Source organism: Nipponia nippon, unplaced genomic scaffold (assembly GCF_047370975.1).
Source record: "Nipponia nippon isolate SJK-2023a ecotype South Korea unplaced genomic scaffold, ASM4737097v1 scaffold_2, whole genome shotgun sequence".
Taxonomy (NCBI): Eukaryota; Metazoa; Chordata; class Aves; order Pelecaniformes; family Threskiornithidae; genus Nipponia; species Nipponia nippon.
This window is the reverse complement of record NW_028262336.1, coordinates 3,746,537-3,769,523: the sequence shown is the minus strand read 5'-3', so window position 1 is coordinate 3,769,523 and position 22,987 is coordinate 3,746,537. Positions and strand designations below refer to the sequence as shown.

The 22,987-nt window shown below is 46.8% G+C and overlaps 1 protein-coding gene across 2 annotated transcripts; it reads left to right on the top strand.

Moving 5' to 3' along the window:
* Positions 1–1,994: 1,994 nt before the first annotated feature.
* On the top strand, positions 1,995–22,907 carry PLA1A (phospholipase A1 member A). Of its 2 annotated transcripts, XM_087757723.1 has the most exons (13): positions 1,995–2,884; positions 4,681–4,882; positions 5,980–6,157; positions 7,649–7,755; positions 9,602–9,688; positions 10,673–10,686; positions 11,020–11,121; positions 11,995–12,084; positions 12,973–13,140; positions 14,159–14,248; positions 14,707–14,815; positions 18,819–18,983; positions 20,328–22,907. In XM_087757723.1, exons 1-13 carry the CDS (start codon positions 2,812–2,814, stop codon positions 20,410–20,412), a joined length of 1,470 nt encoding a protein of 489 aa, XP_087613849.1. In that variant the 5' UTR covers positions 1,995–2,811; the 3' UTR covers positions 20,413–22,907. The 2 variants fall into 2 exon arrangements, with proteins under 2 accessions (XP_087613849.1, XP_009458804.1); XM_009460529.2 differs by lacking the exons at positions 9,602–9,688; positions 10,673–10,686 and having other exon boundaries at positions 7,649–7,757.
* Positions 22,908–22,987: the final 80 nt, after the last annotated feature.

Genomic DNA, 22,987 nt, shown 5'->3' with positions numbered 1-22,987 from the left:
TTGTTGAGGTGAGAACTAAACCCAGTTCCTCCGTTAAATCCTGGGAACAACACATAGGAGCCTAGGTGCTTAACATAAAGCCATGGTTTCTACTCCATGGGCAAAGGACAGAAACTACAGGAGCTGTGATACCAAGTATTCCAGCAGTAGGGTGGATCCAGGCCATAATGTACAGTGAGCTAAGCTCTGCATGTATTTCATGCCCTTCCTCGACTGCAAAGACCACAGGGAGTGGTTTTAAATAGTCGTCATTTGCTTAATTCACACTTGGTTTCCCCCAGGCTCCCGCGTCGCTCCCCCAACTGCATTGTTTCCGGTATCGATGAACAGTTTTCCAGTCTTAAGTGAAGTTTCCTGTGATCAGATTTGCACTTGACTACTGGGCATTCGCAGTGCTCATATGCCTCTGCCAGTGTTGCTTTGTGGGTGGGGAGACAACATTTTCAGCTGAGTTGGGCACTTTCAGCATTTGCTAGAATGCGCAGACAGTGCCTTTTTTTATTATTTTTTTTTTTTAATGAACAGAATATGTGCATAAAACCAAATTTGTTTGCTTTCATTATCTCTGACAGATCCTCAAATGAATCACACCGTGCATTGTGATTGTACTTTGTAAGGAACTGTTAAATCTGATGTGGTTTGCAAGTCTTCGCAACAGTGTTCCCATTGCCATTATAATCACTCCCATTGGGAAGTAAAGGAAGTGGCACCAACATTACGTTTCTGAGCTAATATAACCGTAGTTACTGAGTAATTAAGTTCACAAACAAAAAAGAGAAAAGCCTTCATACCAAAATAGTTTTACTGGTAAAAGCATTTTAAGCACAGAGGAACTGAGTGGCTTTCGCTGTTTGCATAAGGGACCACCACAGTGTGCTGACTGAATCAAAAATTTCCTGGAATTACTAAATATGAGATTACAGAAAAAAAAACTGCTCAGGAAACATAATTTTCAACGTCATGAAGAAGCATTTTTTTTTTTTTTAGCATGCCAGGATGTTGTATAACAACTCTGCAAATACACACTGCAGCGCAAAACTAAATCGTATCTGCACATCTTGGCTGCAGGTTTGTTTTACTCTAAGGCTGTAATACCGGTGAAGCCATATATTACGTGGCATTTCAAAACTTCCATAGAACTTGGCAAAGAGTAACATTTGCATCCTGCTGCAAAGAGTAGAGCCCATTGCCATAATTTTAAATAAAAAATGGAAAGAAGTGTTTGCTGGTTTTCTTTAGGTGCTCCGATTTGTTTTAGTCTAAGAAATTTGTCATTTTCTCAATTACGCTGTTGCTCTGGAGGCTTGTATGGAAACGTCACTGCCTACTGGTATGATTTCACAAGTTTATTTTCTTCTTTCTTGATTGAGAGATTATCCAGATCAGTGGAATTTGTGGGTGCAATGAAGCAGGAGTTGCCCTGTTGCAGTCTATGGGCTTTTGTCTTACAATCTGTGAATCAACGTGAGTCTCGTGCTGGGGTTGGAAAGTTGAAGAGCGAGCTGGAAGCCAGGAGTTGGCTATTCGTATTGCAGCTTTCAATCTTGGAAAATTGATTGGGTTGACAAACTCAATTGCATATTTGAAGAGACACTAAGAACCTACTTCTTTGACAATAAGCCAGCTTGATCGTGGAGCCAAGTATTTCAGGATCAGAATGTGTCTGTATTTATGCATCTCTGGGAGGATGCAGATTGGGCAGGGCTTCCGCAGCCCTCCAGGCCAGGCAGCTGATGCTGCCTAACTTCCCTGTGAGAACCAGAGATATTTCTTTCAGGAGTGACCTGGAAATAAAAAAGATCTTCTGCCTAAAACAGCCCCAGAGCCTTTGGCTGGAGCAAACTGGGGTAAGGAAATGACTGCTATTGCCAATAACTGTAAAGGAAGATGATGTCTGATGCTTTTGGAAAGGTAGTCATCTTTCTGATTAGACTGAAGCAACAACACGCACCAATGAGACTTAAGAAACAGGCGTGCCCTTACCTGAAAGTCTAACGCAGCCAGGGAGATGGTACCACCACCTCATGAATGTCGTGTGACGGACTCCTAGGTACGCGTTTGGTTGTGCGCTTATGCTTCTTCATCTGTTTACACCAAAGCAGTCAAGTTTTTTGTATGCCAAGATCTGTTTGCTTTCTGACGATACTGGTGCATTACTGACATCATCCTTTTATTTCCTGTAGTATCCGAAACGCAGTCTCCAATGGAAGAGTGTCCCTGCCCTCAGAAACATGCAGCCTGAGTGTATCACAGCAACATGGCCACTGTACGGACACTATATTTTTAGCCTCTTTCCCTCAATTTCAGAAGCAATCTGTTGCTTTGCCTTCTTTGGCAGTTACAGGAATCTGACCAAAAGCAGAAATACAGGAAAGAGACAGCAATGCAATAGGAAAATACACGGATGCAAGGCTGGTATGAATCTTCCTGGCATGGACCTACTGTGAAGCCTTCTGACGAATCAGTGTCCCCAGTCCGAATTTGGCAGGCAGGTCTAGGTGGCAAGGATAAAGCACTGTAACTCTGGCGCTTGCTGGGACTGGTTTCACTAGCTGATTTCTGAAGTGAGAAGGAAAGAGAGGTAGGGAGGAAAAGGGTGTCAGCATCTTTTTTAATCAAAAAGTCAGCGAAGCCCTCTGTTGACACAGACTTTGGCTGATGGTCAAATAAGAGCAGAGGTGATTGCCCCTACCCTTTTTTCCCAAAAGAGCACAGGGTGGTTGATCATTAACAGAGTCAAGCTGATCGAGAAACCCACCACGGCTGTTTTGCCGTGTACGATCCTTGTACTTGTAGTGGACTAACAGGAAGATGGTTGAGGATCCAAAGAGAAAGCCGCTCGTTGTTCTTGCTGTCCTCTTGCTGCTCAGCTCAGCGCAAACAGGTAAGAAAAATATGAGTGCCTGGCAAGGGATTGAAGGTTTTACATAGAAGGATCTGAATTCGGTTCTCCCTAAACAACCTGTGTGTCAAGAGATCCTTGCTATAATCTAGCTAGGTGCCAGGAGAAAGGGTAGTGCAAGAATGATCCTTTTTTCTCCCACGCTTTGATTCAATCAGTCTCAGCGATTTAATTCCACTAACCTGATTTAAAAGAATGATCTGGGTTTATCCTGGAGTGTAAGGAAGTGGAAAAGGGACCGCTTGATCTCTGGCACCGGCACCTCCTGCTTTGAGAGCTTAGCAAGTGTAATCTGCAGTAGCTGAGAGAAAATAAACAGATGCCACACTTCCATTTCTTCCTTTAATTGTACCGTCAGTGAAGCTGCTTTTGTGACCGTCACTACAGTCCCACATCACCTTCACAGCAGCACACCTCCTGCCTTACCTTTACCGACGATCCCCCTCGTCTTCCACCATTTCTGACATGCACTGTGCTCGCACTGAACCTGCCCTTTCTTGTTAAGCTGGCTCACGAGCTGCGGTTTTTCTGAACTGATCTCAGAGAACAGCTCTTTCTCTCTTGCCTTCAGTACACAGGAAGACCAAAATAAGCAACCGTGAGGGACAATCACATCCCACAGGAGGGAATCTGACTATTGAATCTCACTTCCTTGTGCTGACCCTTAGGCCATGTTCAGCCTAGCTACTGTAAACTATCTTCTATGGGAACAGCCAGCAGTTACAAAGCTGGTTGTTTGATTTTTTTAATTTTTTTATTTTTCTTTTATTGTACATGCAGATTCAAGGCTGTTTCACTTCCTCCAGTCCAGAAAGGGAAGGTGCATGCATTGTCGTTGCAGCAGGATGCAACTACGCCAGTTCATGAAGTAACATTTTTTAGGTCAGAAGGGATCATTTAATCAATTATTTGGCTTCCTGCTCATCGCAGGTTAATAAATTTCACCTTCAGTCCTTCGGTAAATCCAACAATTTACCTTAGCCTTCCAAAATAGCAGCCAGTCCTCTGAAATGACAAAAGATGAAGAATCCAGCTCTTCTGTGGGTAACCTAGCTACACATTCTGCTAGCCATACATACCCCTAAACTTCTATGCTTGCTTTCTAGCCTAAATTTGCTCAGTTTTTTACTAGCTACCAGTTTTAGATTTTTTTTTTGATGTCTAGAACAATGTGCCTTCCAGTAGCTGCCTTTTCCTTCCCCTAAAGCATTTTCATGCAGTAAATGAATCAATTATGAAATTATCATTGACACATTTTGTCATCAGCATTCTCATATTCTGTCATCAGCATTCTCGTATTTATTTCTGGATTTTTGATACAGTTGTCAATTAGACTTGTACCTTCTATTAAGCCTACCAGAATTTGAACAGAAATATCCCCATTCAGTGGTGACTACCTGTTGGCAACCATTTTTTTCAAGATCTAATGGCCAGCTCATAAATGTACTTAGTAACTGGCGTGTGTGGCCGATTTGGAAAAAAAAAACAACAGAATGTCATTCACGTCTCAGTAAAACAACCCTCAGAAGTCACCGCTACCACGACATCCGTGGTTATCTTCCCCAGCCAGTGCTGGAATTCCATCAAAGGACAGAAACAACTTTATCAGATAAATAAAGCTTACAGAATAGGCTGATTTTAATTTATGTTCTATCCTTTTCATCTTTATCAATAGAAGCAAGATTGCTACCTTCATTTTCCTAATTAATTAGAATGAGCTTCTTTTTCCCATTGCACGGACGCAGACTAAACGCGTTACTCACTCCCTCTCGTTGCAGGGAATACAGGCAGACTCTCAGGGCATCACTGCACTGACTTCCAGAGAGCAAATTTCCTACGGGGCAGTAAACTTAAGGTCCAGTTTCTTCTATTCACCTCCTCAAGCCCCAGCTGTGGCGAGCTGATTTTAGCTGATGATAGCATCAAGAACTCCAGCTTCAACAGCAGCCTGGAAACCAAAATCATAATCCATGGCTTCAGGTGAGAGAAGAGCACTGCAACTAAGTTTTTCCTGGTAAATTAAACACTTCTGGGGCATTCCCAAGCACTGGGTGGGGCTGGCACAGAAACACCCTGCTCGTTTGACCTTCTTAGTCTCCCCAGCAGAGTGGCTGCATTGCAAAACACCTGCTAAGAACAAAGTCTGGAGTGCTCAGCCCCAAACTGGACCTGGGAATTCTCTGGGAGACTGTTGGTGGGCCGGGGCCAGAGGCAGGGAAAATGGTGCTGACAACCCTCATTAGAAGTCGTTTCTTCAAGGTTCTTGTCCCTTTAAATTGTCCCCTTGGAGCTCATGTCCTGATTTCTCAACAGCCTGGATTAGTCAGCCATTTAGGAGCCCTGCCAGACACATTATACTTCTATTCTTGAAATTGTAGGGATTTGAGCTGGTTTTTTTTAAAGCTAGCACCATTCTGCAAGCTTATTTTACTGTGCCATTTTTCAGCCAGGTGCGACCATATAGCAATTATTTGTTTTGATGTGCAAAAGCCTGAATGGAAAGTGCATAGAAGACCAGGATGAAACCACAGAAGCTGTTGCAGGGCCTTTTCAGAAAACCAACTGTTGCCTTCATGTGGCATAGCACAGCCCCCACCAGGTGGTAGTAGGGGAATTGGGTAGGACACAGACTCCTCAGTTTTCCTTGAATTCTTGGGTATAGAATTTCTTTTTTAATTGTCAACAGATGAGGAAATGTAGGAGTGAAAGACTAGGTGATTTGACCAAGGACTTCCTGCCAGTTGGTAGCAGAGCAGGATCCGGGTGTTCCTGGTCAGATGGGCTCTGTGGTGGCTAACTGAAACACCACAGCAAGACTGAGATCTCAGCCTGAGCCCTGCAGATGTTCTCATTCATTAAAATACCTGGTTCCCTTCTGAATCAGCCCATTCTGGAAAGTGTTACTACATGACAGCAAAGAAATGCCAGGTGTGGGTGTCTGGCACCAGAAAAAACTTTCAGTAACTGTCTGGCAGCCTCCTCTGAGACATGTGAAACTCCAGGACCAGTGAACAACATATTGGCATATGCCCTGCTTTGGAAGACACCTAACATACTTGTTTCTGATGACTCCACAGAGCTTTGGGTACCAAACCTTCCTGGATTGAAGGGCTTGTCCATGCCATACTGCACACAAGTCAGGTGAACGTGATCGCAGTAGACTGGGTTTATGGGTCTACAGGAGCCTATACCTCCGCAGTGGAAAATGCCACATGGCTGGCCCTCTCCATCTCACAATTCATCAGCAAGCTCCTGGTAAGCCACTGTGCATTTCCAGTGGGGGGAGCATGGCCAGAGAACATCATTCATGCAAACAATCCAGAGAACTGATCCCAACCTGCTGTCTCCAGGAGCTGGACAAGCAGGCTCTTTATTCCAGAGTGAGTGCTGTGTAGCACTGAAGAGATTTCTTTCTTCCCTCTCTCTCAGTCCAGGCTTGAGCATGCCACTGTTTTTCTTCTTTCTTTCCTTGAGTTTTGACATTTTCTGGAAAAACATCCCACTTGTCAGCTGCCTCTCCAGCCTGGAACAAACCTGAAAGATGCCTTGGGTTTTCTCAGGTCCATGCTTCACTGGACAGTCTTCTTCTGCCTGGAAATTTTGTCTGGGGAGCTGGAGGGGTTGCGATTTGAGGGTATTTTATATTTGCTTTGGGCTTCAGAGATACTTCCCAGTAGCTGGAAATCCCCACATGTCCCAGTTCGCTTGTGCACAGCACAGCTGAACACCACTTATGCAATGAGGGTGGTACATCTTTGGGTTAACCAGCTACGCATAAACTCTCCGTGTAACATTTGCACCACAGACCCGGGCTGCATAGCCTGGGAGCTCCTGGGTATGCACCACGTTGTGCACAGTCACACATTTCTATCCAGAAATACGGCAACCCTTGGAGCCTCTGTGTCATTAGAAGGATGGGGGCTGGGGAGGAGGGGGAGAGGACTGTCACCCCTCATTGCTGATTAGGTCACACAGTGAACAAATGACTGAGCTGGACAGTGTCCCCACCACTCATTCCGTTTCTGTGCTGAGCTCTAGTCCAGCTGCTTAAGGACTTTTTCTGTCCAGCCTCTCCTGCAGCACAACACCACAGAAAACTATATTCTTTTCTCATAAGCCTCAGTACTGCTTCAGGATATGGCCTCATACATGTCAAAGTCAGGATTTTTCATCCTGCCCCCACGCTCTCGTGCACCATATGCTCTCCCATTGTATGGTACTGCATCATGCAATCCAGCCTGCAGGCAGCTGAATTCCTGTGGATGGGGTCATCTCACGTCAGGTCTAAGTGGCTATGCTCTACTTGGCAGTTTAGCCCACGGATAAATCCTTACCCTGTGAAAATATGATCTTAAAATAGTAATCAGGATATCGGTACAATGGTGGTATAAAAGTGAAAAAAAATTTCCTCTGCTTTACTGAGAAAAAGATTATTCACATGGTGAACGTGGGTCACTCTGCTGAGAGAGGGAAATTCAGTCTGAAGCAAGCTGTGGAAAGAGAAGCTACAGGCTATGTAGTTATGAACAAGAGCATCTGACCGACCTTTGCATCTGTGGACCTGAAGAAAGACTCTGAAAAACAGAAAGGGCAGTACCCATCATTCCTACATCTATTTAGTTCTCCATCATACACCTCAAAAGCAATCCTATATTAGAAGAGTTACAGAGCTGCTGTGTGGGCTGGGACAAGGTATTTCACCTTTTTGCTACAGAAACATTGATTTGTATTATCATCAATCTGCAGGCCCTGGGAGTCTCAGGGACATCCATCCACATCATTGGGGTAAGCCTCGGTGCACATGTCGGAGGCCTGGTGGGGCACTTCCACGGCGGTCAGCTGGGACGGATAACAGGTATCCTAAAACTGAGTCTTGAGTCCTCACCTGCTCTTCAAGGAAGAGGGTGAAAGAGCAAGGAAGGGGAGTCATCCATAGTGGTCTTTTAATTGTATAAGGGCTCATTAGATCCAAGCTTATGGGCTTCTTCCTAGCTTCAGAAGAGCCTGACAATGCCTTTCCAGCCATCAGTCCCCTCCACACCACCAAAAGAATGCATGTATTTGCAAAAGGGTCCTTCCACCTCTGCTCCGCTCTTCAAATTGGTGGCAGCTTAAAAGAATACAAGGCCTCGTGTCTAATGAAAACTCACAACACCCACATGCTTTGCTTCCACTTTATAGCATGTTTACCTCTGTGGTTCTTAAAATTGAAGCCACAATGCATGTCGTTGTGGGGGAGCAGCAAGAGTGAGCTGCTCTGCAGGAAAATGTGAGCTGAGAGCCAAGGGGACAGCAAGGTAGGCAGGGGCAGTGGCCTTCACTGACAAGGGATACAGTCCTATCGTATGTGAGCAAGAAGAGAAGGAACCAGCGTCATCCACAGTCCAGTGATGACCAGGCAAGTCTGTAGTGATGAGGCAAGCCCAAGGTCGAGCCAGGAAGTCAAGTCAGCAAGATAAAAGTAGGAACAGCAAGACACAGGGCTGGGCACGGCATCCCTACAACACAGCTCAGGCAAGGACCAAAGCCAAGAGCCCAAGCCAATGTTGGGAGGCCCCAGATGAGTCTTCTTGCTGTTCTCTCTCACAAGTCGGCTGTTTTCACAGTAAACTGCTCTAAGGCCACCTAGTTGTACCAAATCAGAGCTGACCTTAAACACAGAGAGCCAGACTCCTGGGTGTGAAGAAGAGGTTACAGTGTGGGAATTACAGAGAAAGATGGTTTGAGGCTGATCATGGCATTTGGTTCACTCAGGGCCTTGTCAGCCTTTAGGTATGGAGTGTGAATAGAGTCACAGAATGATTTAGGTAAGAAGGGGCCTTGGAAGGTCTCTAGTCCACCCTCCCACCCCCCCTCAAAGCAGGCCTGCCTTCTAAGTCAGATCAGGTTGTTGAGGGTCTTGTCAAGTTCTGGGAATCCTAGGGATGGAAATTCATTTTGACAGGAGGGAAAAATGCCACCAAGAAGGAACAAACATAAAGGCTCCAGTAGAGTGACCACAGCTCCCAGTCTGCCTCAGCCCATGCTGGTCTGTCTCAGAGAGGTATCCTCAAGGAGGGTCTCACTGCACACTCAGCAGGGCAGTCCAGAGAAACATTGGTTCAGCCTTCACATGTCACAGCTACCCACACTGCATGAAATACAGGCATTTCTTAACAGGAGCTGGGCTTAACACCGGGCCCTTTTTTAAGCTGTGAATCCAAGTTTACATTAGGAGGGACTTGGAGTAACCACTCTCCTGCACCAGGATTTTATGATCAGCAACATCTTCAGCTGAGCAGAAGCAGGCACTTGCCTAGTAAACCATGGTGATTAATTAACTTCAGAGTCAGAGACTCCTCCTCTTTATGTTGTCTACATGTAATAAAAGCTCCATTAATTTTTAACTCTGCTAGAAGACAACCCTTTTTCTACACTCCCGATTGTCCTATGATTTCATAGGCACACTGGGCATTGAGGGTTCCAGTTCAGATTTAGGAGCCTGAAGACAGGTGGAATTAGACCCAAGATATGTCTGATCTCATCTCCTGCCTCCTCACACGCATGCATACATGCACAGAGCAATGCGATCCCAGAGCCATAATTTGCTGAAGTGTTTTCAGTCACCTAAAAAGAGCTGTGGGGCGAGTGAGTCTTGGAGATCAGAGCACAGCCTTTATTTTTGTGAAGTGAGTTTCTTTAACCCATGCCTGTTCCTGTGGATATCTCCCTGTGCAGGAAAGCAAATGGTACAGGAACTGGAATGAACAGCCCATATTCAAAATTGCTGAAGAGCAATTTGTTTCAGTACTTGCAGAGGAAATGAAAAAGCCTGAAGGAATTCCATTGCATTCAGTATAGCTTCAGTGAATAGTTTTCTTAGCCGCTGAGGATGTACATCGCAATGGAGTTTATGCAGCTTGTGCTTGGAGGAGGTAGGCATAGGGAACAGAGGATAGAAACGTGCTTGCCGTGGAGCTGTGCTAGAATTGACTGCGGCTTATATTAGGTGTTTCTCCCTCCTCACGAAGAACTTTAAGCTCTACCAAATAACACTTTTCAGTATCTCTTAAAGCCTTTAAATAGAACGTGGTCTGTAGAAGTGGGTGGGGAACCTCTCAGCTTTTTGTATGTGTCAAGATTAAAGAACACTGAAGAAAAATTAAAGCAGTAAATTCTTCTGACCGCTTGTCCCACTATTAGCTTTTATTTATAGAAAGAATAGAATTTTTTTTCTTCTTTCCCTTTTCCTCCTTCCCTCCCCTCTCACAAATGCAGACACGTCCGTTTGTATATTGTTGATATTGCCTTCTCCGTAGGGAATTAATGGGACTGAGTCCAAGGCAGTGCAACTGGCCAGCTCTGAGGCTAAAAGTGGCACATGGAGCAGAGCTGCTTCTTAAACTATTGTTGTTGCCTGGGGAGTGAAAAAAAATCTTGTGAGATTACTTTTCTATGAAAAGTGAACAGGATAAACTTCAGCCAGAACAAAAAAAAAAAAAAAAAAAAAAGATCTTTAACCTGTTCCTTGGTATTCCCAAGGATAATTTTCTGTATTCCTTTGACTCCCCAGAAGTTGCTCTAGGAGCAAGTTTTAGGCAAAAATGTAGATGGCTGCTTAAGGACTCGATTTTATTTGTGGGGAGAGGGCTCAGAAGCCTCTTTGTTTTAAGGATGTTTGATGATAGTATCAAACCTTTGTGATGCTTGGATTGGTTAATGCCTGGGATGCTGAATTCATCACCTAACTGATGATCTTCAGTGACATTTCTCAAACTGTACAGATGACAGTACAATTAGGGAAGGTGTTACGAGTTTGATTCTCTTTCACTGAAAATCCAAAAGACACTCTGCACCCACTCTGTCAGAGCTATTTGTAGCTCAGTCATGGCTTTACAGCCTAGAAACTTGAGGTACAAGACTGCTAAAGGGGAGCAGAACAGTGGACGACAAGGTAAGGAAGCTGTAGTGGAAGACAGTGGAGGCAGAAGCCATTCTGGAGCATAATCAGTGCAACCTGGGATTTATCGCTTCTGCCTAGCAACATTTTTAAAGTTTTGGATAAAATAACTGGTCCAGAAATAAGAAAGAGAGGGGCTGAAGAGCACTTGTTGTTGAGGCGTTTGATTTTGTTACAGGCCTGGATCCCGCAGGCCCTAAGTATACCAGAGCCAGCCCTGAGGAACGCCTGGATCCTGGGGATGCCCTCTTCGTGGAAGCCATTCATACCGATGCTGACAGTAAGCTGGCTTCCATCTTCTTCGGCCCGTGCTTCTCTTCCTCCTGCCGTCATTGCTAAGGAGTGTGTAGGTCATTGTCCCTTTTTTGCCAGATTACCATGAGTTCAGGTTCACTCTGAGGAAATTTCTTGATTAGATAGGCTTTAATGATGGATTCATTGGCAGATATCCACTCCCCTGAGCACTTCAAGCAACAGACAGGTGGAGATTAGACAGAGGGCAATCTTCCAGCAAATATTACTTCCTTAACCCTGCCACGGAAGAGTGAGTTTATGCAGAACCAGCTCAGCATGGCTTTTACCGCCTGGAAGGAATTTACATGTCTAGTCTCACTTTGCTTTTTCCCACCTGACGTAAGAAAGGTGCCACTGCAAGTGCCGGTGGAAAGTAACAGAGTCAAACCAACAGCTGGTGCAACAACAGGGTAACTTTTCTAAAGCACTTAGGGCCTACGTAGGCAGAACATGTGGTGAAGAATAATGTGGTGCCTTTGAGTCACACCTCTTACCTGGAGATCACAAAAATCCCTACCAACATAACTCTCAATCATGCCTCATAATCCCCCATTAAGGTTGTGGTCCGTTTTGTTCTCCTTTGCACAGAATCAAGAACGTGAGTCACGGAGGTGGTGATTAAGCCGCAGTTCCCAATCATTTTGATGGCAGGGCCCGGAGCACCCTCTGCTCCGTGCAGCAAACCTGCACAATGCAGGCACATAGGAACAGGAAACCTGTCCTTGCTGTCTCCAGCGCTGGAGCTGGGTCCAGCACTACTAATGTTCAACCAGTTATTGGGGCCTGTCATACACCATGTAGGGTGAAGCCTATAGAAGAGCCAAGTGTAAGAATGAAGTGGCATTTCACCTCCTTTCAGATTTCGGGATCCGGATTCCTGTAGGCCATATTGATTATTTCGTCAATGGAGGCAAAGATCAGCCAGGATGCCCCCGATTCATCTCCTCAGGTGAGAACACTCTGTGGTCAAGCAAAGGGCTTTCATGGCCATTTAGCAGCCTGTGAAAACGCTGTTTGGCAACCAGCTCCTGCTACAAACAGGGCAGACATCAAAGTGAGACAACATGTGTTCGTAAAGACGTATGGCAGCAGCCGTTCGTGGCCCACATCTTCTCTCATCAGTACAACAAGCAGCTGAAATTGAAATCACATACAGGTCAAGTGTCTTGGCAGCACCGCTGTCAAGAGATGTGCTTTTGGTGATACTTCTCTGTGAGCCAAAACCCTAGCATCAGTAGAGTTTGTATCAACAAAGAAAACTTTTTTGCTAGGAAGACTCTTAGGTACTACTAGCAAAAGCTGCTTTTTGGTTTCATGCTGCAAGCTGTGTCTATACTTAGAGAGATAGCTTGTATGATTACTGCCCTACTGAGAATAGGACTTTACACTGTAAATAGTGTGGATAAATATTCAAATATATTCTGGATGAACCAGCTGCATTGAGGATCAGGTTACAGGGGACTCTGATGGTACCTCGCTTCCCATAGCTGGGCTCACAGTGCAGGTGGGAGTCAAAGCTATTGTACCCCCTTGCAGAGAGCTTGGAGCCTCATCGATGGTACGCTGATGGAGACATGGCAGCCCTGTGGTCCACCTCTTCTGAGGGACTCTGTTAGTCTGGGAGATACACTTCTAACTTCCTGCATAACTTCTCTTGCAGTGGGATCTGGGCTTGTCATCACAGAGATGCTGTGCAAAATGTTATTAATGGGAAGGGGAACGCTGCAGAATCAGTAGAAGTGTTTCTTGACTCTCAGTTGCTTGGGAACATGCAAAGAGGCTGAAGCCAACAGAAAGGCTCATGGCTGCTTTTCTCTGGGTGCATTGTTTCTTGCAGGCTATAAATATTTGATCTGTGATCACATGAGGGCAGTGCATCTCTATGTCAGTGCCTTGAAACATTCCTGTCCGATCATGGCGTTCCCCTGCGCAAGTCATCAAGATTTTTTAAACGGTCATTGCCTGGATTGTGTTGACCCCTTCCTGTTCTCCTGTCCCAGAATAGGTACAGTACCAGCATGATACCTTCCTGGAGCAGATGACAATACATTCCTGATGGGTGCCAGTGCAGAGCACAGTACGCGGTTCAGATTTCTCTGAGCAGGATTTGCTTTGGATCTCTTTGGGGATAGTGAGAAGCTGTTTCGTTTTCAGGTTTCTATAGAGACACTCTAAAAGCTCATCTATTGCCCAAGGTAGAACACCAACATCTTGAACATTTCTGATCTTTAAACATGTCATAAGGCCCACAAATGTCAGTCTCCAGAATCACCTGCCCACAAGTGAGCAATTAGCTCAAAAAGTGTCTTGTTTAGAGAAGCAGCTGGAAATTTTCGCCCAAGCCTGAAGTCCCATTCTTCTACAAACCACTCACTGCTGCTGTGTCACCTCCTTCTCATAAATTCCTGCCATGGTCACCCCAAAGATGAACCCCCTGGACTGGGAGAACGTAACAGTTGCCTCTTACAGGCTTCTGAAACTGGGCTGTGGCACAAGGAGAGGAAGTGTGCTTTTTGCGGTCTGGTACCAGATGAATATAAAGAGAGGTCTCTTTGGGTATAGGTGCTTTCAGATCAGCCACCCCTTCCCTGTCTCACCAAGCCACGTTGTCAGCTAGTCAGTCATGCAAGCCTCAAGTTACGGTGGCCTTCTCACTTGACCAAGAAATTCAATTTCCCAGCACCTTGTGTTTGTATTGTCATTTACATCTGCACTAAGTTTCCTGACTTGGTAGTTTTTAGTCTCGCTCGTTTTGCTAACACAGAGGAATGAAACAAAGCTGCCATGAGGTGCTCTGATGATGATTACCAGGGATAGCCAGAATAGGTTTTCTGAGGAAATGTTAACCTGTCGAACAGACACTACAAGCCTGTACTTGCTCTGATTTGCACTGGTACAAAAAAGGGTCTGTCCTCTGAGACAGCGGAGCTGGGCGGGGTGAGTGGAGGTGAATCAGGACCAATTCTATTTCTGTTCTGGGTCATTCATGGCTTTCCCTGCACTGGCTTTTTTTCCCCCTGCAGGCCTGCTGGAGCAGGCAGGTGTCAACATGAGAAAGCTGCCCAAGGAAGTGAAAGTATATTTAATGACCAGTCCCTCAGCCCCATTCTGTGGTAAGTAGCAATGACAAAAAATGAGTCGGAAGGGTGTTGATCAAGTGAGGCAGATCCTCCAGGGAGGCCAGGTAGTTACAACCCACCATCCCCATCAGAATCAGCTGCTGTGTCCCAGATGGTCTGAGACACACAGCTGAAGAGCAATAACCTTGCACATGTCCCCCATAAAGCCCTTTCCAATGGGTTTATTAGTGTGGACACAGCCCTGGACTAAGACAGCCAGCTGGCTTCAGGGCTGAAGTAAAGGGTAGTGAAAATGCCTGTCTGTTTACACTGGACTATGCAGACCTGCCCACTTGGCCTCTCACACCACAGAGACTAGTTTCTTTCTTATGTCTTTAATCTTCTTTCTGCTGGTGGGGCCAGGGAATGAATGCTAGGGGCCTTCTTTTGGCAGGGGTAGGTCCAACTGATAGTACCTGCCCTCACTCACACATCCTTTGCCTCTTGCTCAGTCCATCACAGCCTGGTTGAGTTCCACTTGCAGAAGAAAAGAAACACAGTCACCAGCATTGAGATCACTTTCTGCAGCAACAGCACCGAGGACACAGCAAAGATCACCATGTGAGTGGCAGTACATGCTTCTGGCCCATTTTATCCCAGCTCCGTGCATAAGGATGTTCATACCAATCTGGGAAAGGCACAATGATAGCTAATCTCCCTGAGTGCAGTCACTGTGTGATGAACCACAACTTTTCTTCTTGAGTCCCTCCACATTTACCTTAAATGCTCCCAAGAATCAGGCATGTGCTACCATTACTGGGTAACCCTGGCTAGGTCCACGTCATCCCTGAGTGCACAAAGCAGTAGGTATACTCTGGGATCCCCAGATTTGTATATTTTTGTGTTGCTATGCTTGTTCCTTTTCTACACCATATCATTGCCTGGTGCCAATTCAAACCGCAATCGCTGTCAGATAGTTACTAGCTCTACTCTACCAGACAGAGAGGGCTAGAGCAAGACTCCATCCACCAGAGGTTCCAGACTGATGGACTTGGTGGCTTAGACATTTCTCTTGATGCCCAATAGGACAGCAGTTGCAAAGAGGAGACAAGTGCATCTCTGCACAGTCAGAAATGTGTTCAGTAGCTTGTTGCCACTGCAGGAATGCAGCAAAGCTCTCAGGCTCCCGTTGCAGGGAAAAGTCCAGGGAGCAGGTGACCAAGACCACACGTGTAGACAGACAGATCTCTCTTGAAAGCACCACTCTCCTCCAAACTGTATCTGAATTAAAGAACCAGACTCAGACTCCTGTTCCACAGCTCTTGCCTCAGGGAGATCTCCCCACCACAGAGAAGTTCCCCAAAAGAAGTCTTCCTCATTTCTTCCTACACCCTCCTGCCCACTGCCGTGGGCTGGGAACCACAGTGTAGACAAGTGTCTATCACATGCTGCTGGCTGCCTCGGGAAACAGGAGAACAGTCTGCTAAGGAGCCCCAGCCAGCTCTCCTGGGATCAGAGGGGTTCCAGCCCTGGCTCCCACACAGTCCTAAGCCAAAACATTGTGACCTGAAGCTAACTGTGTTGCTGCTTCAGTCCTGGGCACCAGGAGGTAGAGATGAGAACCAGGGAAGGGAAAGCCACACTCCAGGGTGCTTCCAGCATGACACAGCTGCTCAGTGACAGATTTCCAGCCAGGAACTGCAATTTGGAGTTTATACTCCAGCCTGGTGGAGCTCAGTCTGTTCGACCCCTCCCCGGCTTGGAAGCCAAATCTGCCTTTTCCAAAAATGCAGGAGGGAGGAAATCATTAACACCCAGGTCAAGGCAGGACCCGTGATTTGCTCAGGAAGAAATGCAGCACTCCCTTTTGCAGTGTCGGACACAGGGTTTGATAGGTGCCCAGCAAAAGGCATGTAAGCACTGGCGGGAAAGGCTGCCTGGGGAAGTGAGACAGGCAGGCAATCCCAAGGCTTTGCTGTACCCTCAAGTTTTAATGAGTTATAGCAGGGTAACCTATCCAGAGATACCTTTACCCTGGGAGAACAGCAGCTGTGTTTTATTTAAGTGCCTTACTAAGAAGCATAAGGCTAAACCGAAAAATTTGCTTACAGCAATAAACCTACAGATTTGAGAGTATAAAATTGAAGATATCCCTTTAATTCACACTGTAGCAAAGAGCAAAGAAACTTCCTCGCTCTAGGCAAAGCTCAACCCTCCAGTGCAGTCAAGCTCAGCGTGTCGAACAGGCATCTAAACATCCATTCTCACATCGCAGTTCAGACAGTGATCGATCACTGACTGACTTCAGGTGATCTGACATGCATGTCATCCTGCAGTTCCCCAGAAGTGCACAGGGACTTGGGAGTGTTCAGCCAGTCTCATCCCTTCCGCGAGTGACTCGCACGGTTGCGTCTTGCCTCACATTGCCCTTCTCTTCTCCTCTCCCAAACATCAATTCCAGTCTCCTCGGGTTGCCGTTGCCCCGCACGTTGCTCAGAGAGCCCCAAGAGACACGTCCCCAAGCCCCATAGCTGCCATGGGGCTGGCAGGGTAAGGAGTTTGTTACACAGCACACTTCCCAGCTGCACTGCCATTGCTTACACATCACACGACATCATCCCCCATATCCAAGCAAATATACTTCTGAAGCCAGCCAAGAGTCCTACATTCATCCGATGTATGGCCCAAGTACATTGGACATTTGGTTGGACCAAATGTCAGTCCCAGGAACGACTTTCTTCAACCTGCTTAACCTTACTGTGTTCCTCTCTCCTAGGGCAGGGCTGGATCCTGCCCATGGACATTATGCAGTAGCGAGATGGCCTCCTCTCTGTTTTCCATTTGCTAGCCATTATTCACCTTTATAACCACAATTTTATGATGCTTCCTATTTTTGGCAGCTTCAAGCCAGACACCGTCAGACATAGTCAGACACACAAAACCTCCAGCATCTACCACTTCAGTCTAAGGGAGGGAGGGGCGGTACTGGTTTGGATTGGCCACTGTGGCCTAGGAGGATGCTGAGTGCAGCTCTCAGCCTGCTCCCGGGACCAACTTTGGTTAGCAGAATTGTAGGTGCTTCCTGACACTTTTGTCACCTCTCCTCTTTCCCTACCATCACGTTTCTGATCAGGCAGTCGCCCAGGTGCTTCTGGGATTGCGCTGAGTCAGCTACATACATATTCTTCATGAGCACAAGGAAATCGATGATCTCCGGCTCTTAGAGGTGCCAAGTAGATCATAGAATCATAGAATTGTCTAGGTTGGAAAGGACCCTTAAGATCATCGAGTCCAACCATTAACCCAGCACTACCAAGTCCACCACTAAACCATGTCCTCAAGCACCACGTCTACCCGTCTTTTAAATACCTCCAGGGATGGGGACTCAACCGCTTCCCTGGGCAGCCTGTGCCAGTGCCTGACTGCCCTTTCAGTGAAGAAGTTTTTCCTAATATCCAACCTAAACCGGCCCTGGCGCAGCTTGAGGCCGTTTCCTCTCATCCTATCACTTGTTACTTGGGAGAAGAGACAGACCCCCACCTGGCTACAGCCTCCTTTCAGGCAGTTGTAGAGAGCAATAAGGTCTCCTTTCAGCCTCCTCTTCTCCAGGCTGAGCACGCCCAGCTCCCTCAGCCGCTCCTCATATGACTTGTTCTCTAGACCCTTGATCTAGAGATCTAGATCAAGCATAAGAAGGCCCACTGGATGGACTCCACAGAAGGGAGGTGGCCCACCTACGTAAAATGGCTGGGCAGCCCCCCTTCGTAGCACACGACCAACAAGGCTCTGATCATTGACTGTTTACCCAACTTCTGGCATTTCTCAGTTCACGTTACCTAGGTAAGAGCATGGGGACAGACAAATGTCTCTCTAACCAAGCATGCCACCTTCCATGTGGTCAAAAGCAAATACGTAGAGAAGAGTATAAAAAAACACAGTGTAAGCCTGTAGCAATACTTCCCCCAAATAGTTTCCCAGTGTCTGACTAATTACATCTCAGGGACTTTCAGAGCCAAAGGTGAGATCTTTGTCCCTATTAGCTCCCAGTGCTTTTGTCTTCCACGAACTTGTCCAGTCCCCCTCTCATGACTTGTACAGTCATGTAAACTTTCTAGCATCCACAACATCCCACAGCAAGGATTTTAACAGCTTAAAAGGAGTGGTACTCTGTGCAGTGTGCCATCTTTTTGAGCCTGCCACCTGTCAGCTTTCTTTGATGACCCCTAGTTCCTGCACTGGAAGAAATGGTGAACAACCGGTCCCTATCCATGCCATTCGTGATTTCATAGATGTTGACCTTATCTACCACTTACCAATCTGTAGCAATCTGAGAAGTGTTTCAATCTATATGCAATAGCAAGAAGAGTTGTTGTAGTTGTGTGATGGAAGGAAGGATATTTGCACAGAGATTTTCCTGACTTTAGAGATAAAACATGGAGAGACAGTCAATAAGACTCTCATGCAATGTCCTGTTTTGACAGATGAGTCTTCTCACTCCATTTTAGCATGTGAGGGCTTCACGATAATACCCCAGGTTCCTCCAGTGTTTCAACACATCTGCATACAGCCTGCATCTGCAGGTTGATTGAACGTTCTCCCTCACATCTCTCACCCTGCCTTGCAGACCTAAGCACCAGGAGGTGGGCAAACAGCTGCTGGCCCACAGAGTTCCCCTCTGCCAGATAAACAGCGTGACACTGAAGTATCTCTCCAAGAATCACTTTTGGAGGAAGGATGAGTCATCCATTGTCGGCAAGTTCTGTGCAGCCCCGCTGCCTCTTGATAGCAAGTAAGTCACAGGAATATCTTATGGGGATCCACTGAGCCTGTGGATGCAGCCTGTGGTTTGAAACAGTGCATTCTCTCTCCTGTTTAGATAAACATGTAAAAAGGTCTCTCCCATCCCCTCTGTGTCCCTATGTAAATCATTTTCTACCCGAGAGAAAAACTTCCAAGGTGGTTTTCTAGGAGTTTTCTGTGATTCTTCCCCCAGGATAAAAGCGTTGTGCCATGGAAGGAGAACAGCTGCAACTCACATCACCTTGTGACCTAAGTCACAAACCATGGCAAAAGCTTGTACTAACTGGAATCTGTTCCTTTTGTCCTTGCTTGCTCTCTCCATCTTCCCCCTGTTTACAACGGGTCCCCATTTGAAATACGACAGACACACATTTTTCAGGATGAGACAACAGAAGACCAGTAATACATTTCTGCCTCTTATACTGCACAAGTTTATGAAGCATTAAGGCTAAAGACAACCACTTTGGCATTTTGTGGGCCGGGCATTGTAGAGTGTATGCCTTCAGCCATAATTACCTTACCCAGAGCAGAAGCACCCAAGTCCTTCTCGTTCCGAGAGAGATAATGGTCTTCTCCATAATACAATATTCTTGCCAGAGTTCTTGCAGGCAGGGAAAAATAGCTGTGTCTATACTGACACCTTAAACTCTGTCCACGTTGCTTCTGAGTTGACTCTTATGCTGGCTCCAGGCTGAAGCAAGCTAGTGGGTACTCCGAAGCAGGGAAAACCAGAAGCAGAAGGGAGATTGGGCTCACATCCAAATTCTGTTCTGATGGGCAGTAAGGAGACTCAAGCACAAGGCAGTAAAAATGTATCTAGCACGCCCAGACAAGGAAAAAAAGAGGCGTTCCTATGTAAATACCAGGCACTCCCTTCATCATAAGGAGTATTGCGTAGTAGCATGCTTTGCAGAGCAAAGCACTCCAAAGTTGTGATGGATGTGCAGATGCATGGCTTTTTATCACTTATGAATGGGACAGCGTGGCACATTGCCTTAAAGGCGTGCTAACCTGCACCCCTGCAAGCACTGGACTTGGCTGTGGTTCAGGTAGAAAGCTGTAGTGTCGCACAGGTTTGCAACTACGCTGTTACCTCTAAACTGGGAGCACTCAGAGCAACAGTGGTACTGCTAGGAGGAGGCAGTGGAAATGTAAAGGACACAACCCCGTATGCACCCCTCCAGCCAATTCATCCCAGCCAGGGCATAGCACCCTGTTCATCATACCCTTGCAAAGCAGCACAAGGTCCACCTGTAGCTTGCTTGCCTCTGCGTTAGGATAGCAACCTCCGCCTGTTAACGCACAGCCTGACTTCCCTGTGCTTTTCCCACAGCAGGACAATGTTGTGCCTGCCCTGGAACCTCACCCTCCCCGGCAACACAGACATCTCTTACAAGCTGCCTGCTGCTTGTGCCTAGCACTGCCTTTGGAGCACGCAGGCATACCGAAAACCAGAAAGGAGCCCTAAACCTATTGCTGCGCTCTGCTCACGGATGATACTTCCACCATAAACCTGGATGGATTTTGTACTTCCCGCATTAGGCACAGGATGTCAAGGAAAAGAGGTGTGAGCAGATCGGCGAGTGCAAGGGTGACTGGTTACATCAAGACCTCTCAGTTAAAAAACCTGGATTGGGACTTCTTATGGATTCTGTACCCAGCTCTGAAAGTGAGACGGGCAAGTCATTTAATCTCAGGGTTCAGATCTGTATGAAAGAAGAAGATAATATCACTCTTCCTACAACCGGAGTATTGGGATGATTCATTTGTGTTTTATATTAAAGTGTCCTGAGAACTTCATATTAAAGATGAGAGGTATTATTTTTCCTTATCAAGGGGAAACTGTGTGGTTTCCCACACAGGAAGGAGTGACTCAGGAAGGAGTCATTCTTGGCCAACGCTCCAATGGGAAACTCACTAGTCCTACCTACAAGACACTTTCAGAGTAAGACCCTCTTGATTTCATGTTAGTGCTCCTGCTAAATAATCAGAATGAATCTCCTTGCCGTGGCAGGCCTGGAGCAGCTCTTCTGGCTGTTGGCTTGTTCTGTTTGAAGCTCGCATGAAGTGAAACAGACACCAGGAGCACGGCAGTGCTCTTGCGTCCAATTTTGCACTGCTTTGAACAACTGCCCAGAATAGAAGGTGATAGAAGGAGATCGGAGCATCGTAGCTACAGGGCCACCTAACATTAATTAGTCCCAGGAACTCAGCACAGCCTTTAAGACCCAGAAGAATAGCCGAGATTTAGAAACAATTGGTGAAAGATTACAATATGAGAGGCGTACATAGAAACAGCCCTCACCCATCCACACCTTTTCGACCACCTTGATGCACATGCAAATTAAAGAGGAGAAAGTCTTACATCACTTCTGCCCACAAACCACATCTTCTGTAGACCATTTGCTCTGGCTCCCTGAACTGGTTTCACTGGGTGATAGAGAAGTGCACCAGGAACACCATGGTCAGGAGAGAGGGACATGCTAAAGGCACTTCTGCCATGAGGAAGCCTCAGTCATTTGGCATGAGCTGTCACTACTGCTCCACCAGACAGCATCACTGCAGAGTTAGCTCCTGCTCTCAGCTCACGTCCAAGGTTTTGGTCCCTGCCATGTGGCTGTTTGGAAGGCCAGCTAACAAACACCATCTCCAGCATACACTCAGGAGAGGGTTAGAGCTGGGCTCTGACAACCTGACAGAGATCCAGGTTAGCTGGTGCCATGACTGAAGGGTTTCCAGGGAGCTTCTTGTTGAAGACTGGAATATAACCTCAGCAGGCACCTGCGAAGGGCAGCGTGTAATTCAGCCCAGTGCGGTCCACTACTTCAGGGAGGTGTATAAGGCACCACAACGGACTCAGTTTCATTGTGCATTTTGGTTCCTTTGCAGAAGGGACCCCAGCAACTCTTCTGTTAATTTGCTGGAGCCATTTCCTAGCTGTGAAGGGCAATGGGGTCAGGCTGAAGCAAGAATGCAGCAACAGAGCATGGTGACAACCATTAGCAGGATGATCCCCAGGCCTGGGGCAGCCCCATTTTCCTGCCTTGGGGTGACACCAAAGGCCAGCAACGTGAGGAGCAACGTACGCCATGGATCCAACATACCCACCGCTTCAGAGGCCTCTCCAGACCTCAGCAAGAGTGCCAGATCCCAAGGGCGCGTCTCTCGCCCAGCCAAGACTTGCAAGACACGCCAAACCGGTCTCTGGGCCATAGTCCCTGTGTGAGCAGCGCAAGGCAGACAGGGCTGCCTCCACCAGCCGGGGCTGACACAGAGCCAGCCCAACACGCAGGATGGCCGTGCCCCTGCGTGTCTGTGCCAAGAGGCACTGAAGAACGCCCTGCCCTGTGCATGCAGATGGGAGAGACTGACGTTCCTTGCTCCTCCCCTGGATATCTGCCCTGGAGACGCTGCTACCCTCACCGCCCAGCTTGGTTGCACCAGGCTCTGTGGAACAGAGGATTCCTCCACTGCGACCGCCATCTCCGATTCCCTGACAGAGGAAACGGCTGGGGAAACTTGTCAGCCTGTTGCAACTGAACTTGGAAGAGGCCATCCATCTCCACACTATTTTCATCTAAGACATTGCATTTCTTCCTACCAGTGGCTGGTCTCCACAGAGGTGTTTTGTACTCACTCATTTCTCCCCTTGGTGTGTGTACCCTGAGGTCATCGAGCACAAAAAAAAAAGGGTTCAGGCTCTCAGTCTTGCCTACACCTGGCCCCAGTCCCAATTCATCCCCTTTCTTATTCCAAATGAATCAACTCAAACAAACAACCTTTCACCAGAAGTCAGTAACTTCTTTGAGAAGTGGTGCTTGTCATAAGTGAGAAATCCTAACCCCTGGAAAAGGAATTTCTGGTCTTATGACAGTGGATGCCCAGTGGGATGCATCGTATCAAATCTCCATATCACAGTCTCCATTACAAGCCCATTACCAAAGCCATCAGGCAGCCCATTTCCCCCCTGTCCTTTCCCCCCTGTGCCTTGAG

What these genes read in the sequence shown, in the direction of transcription:
- PLA1A (XM_087757723.1), top strand. Translation starts at nt 2,812, where the DNA reads ATGGTTGAGGATCCAAAGAGAAAGCCGCTCGTTGTTCTTGCTGTCCTC. An exon ending in CATTCATACCGATGCTGACA is followed by an intron (nt 11,122 to 11,994) that starts GTAAGCTGGCTT and finishes ACCTCCTTTCAG; the next exon opens with ATTTCGGGATCCGGATTCCT. An exon ending in GACACAGCAAAGATCACCAT is followed by an intron (nt 14,816 to 18,818) that starts GTGAGTGGCAGT and finishes CCTGCCTTGCAG; the next exon opens with ACCTAAGCACCAGGAGGTGG.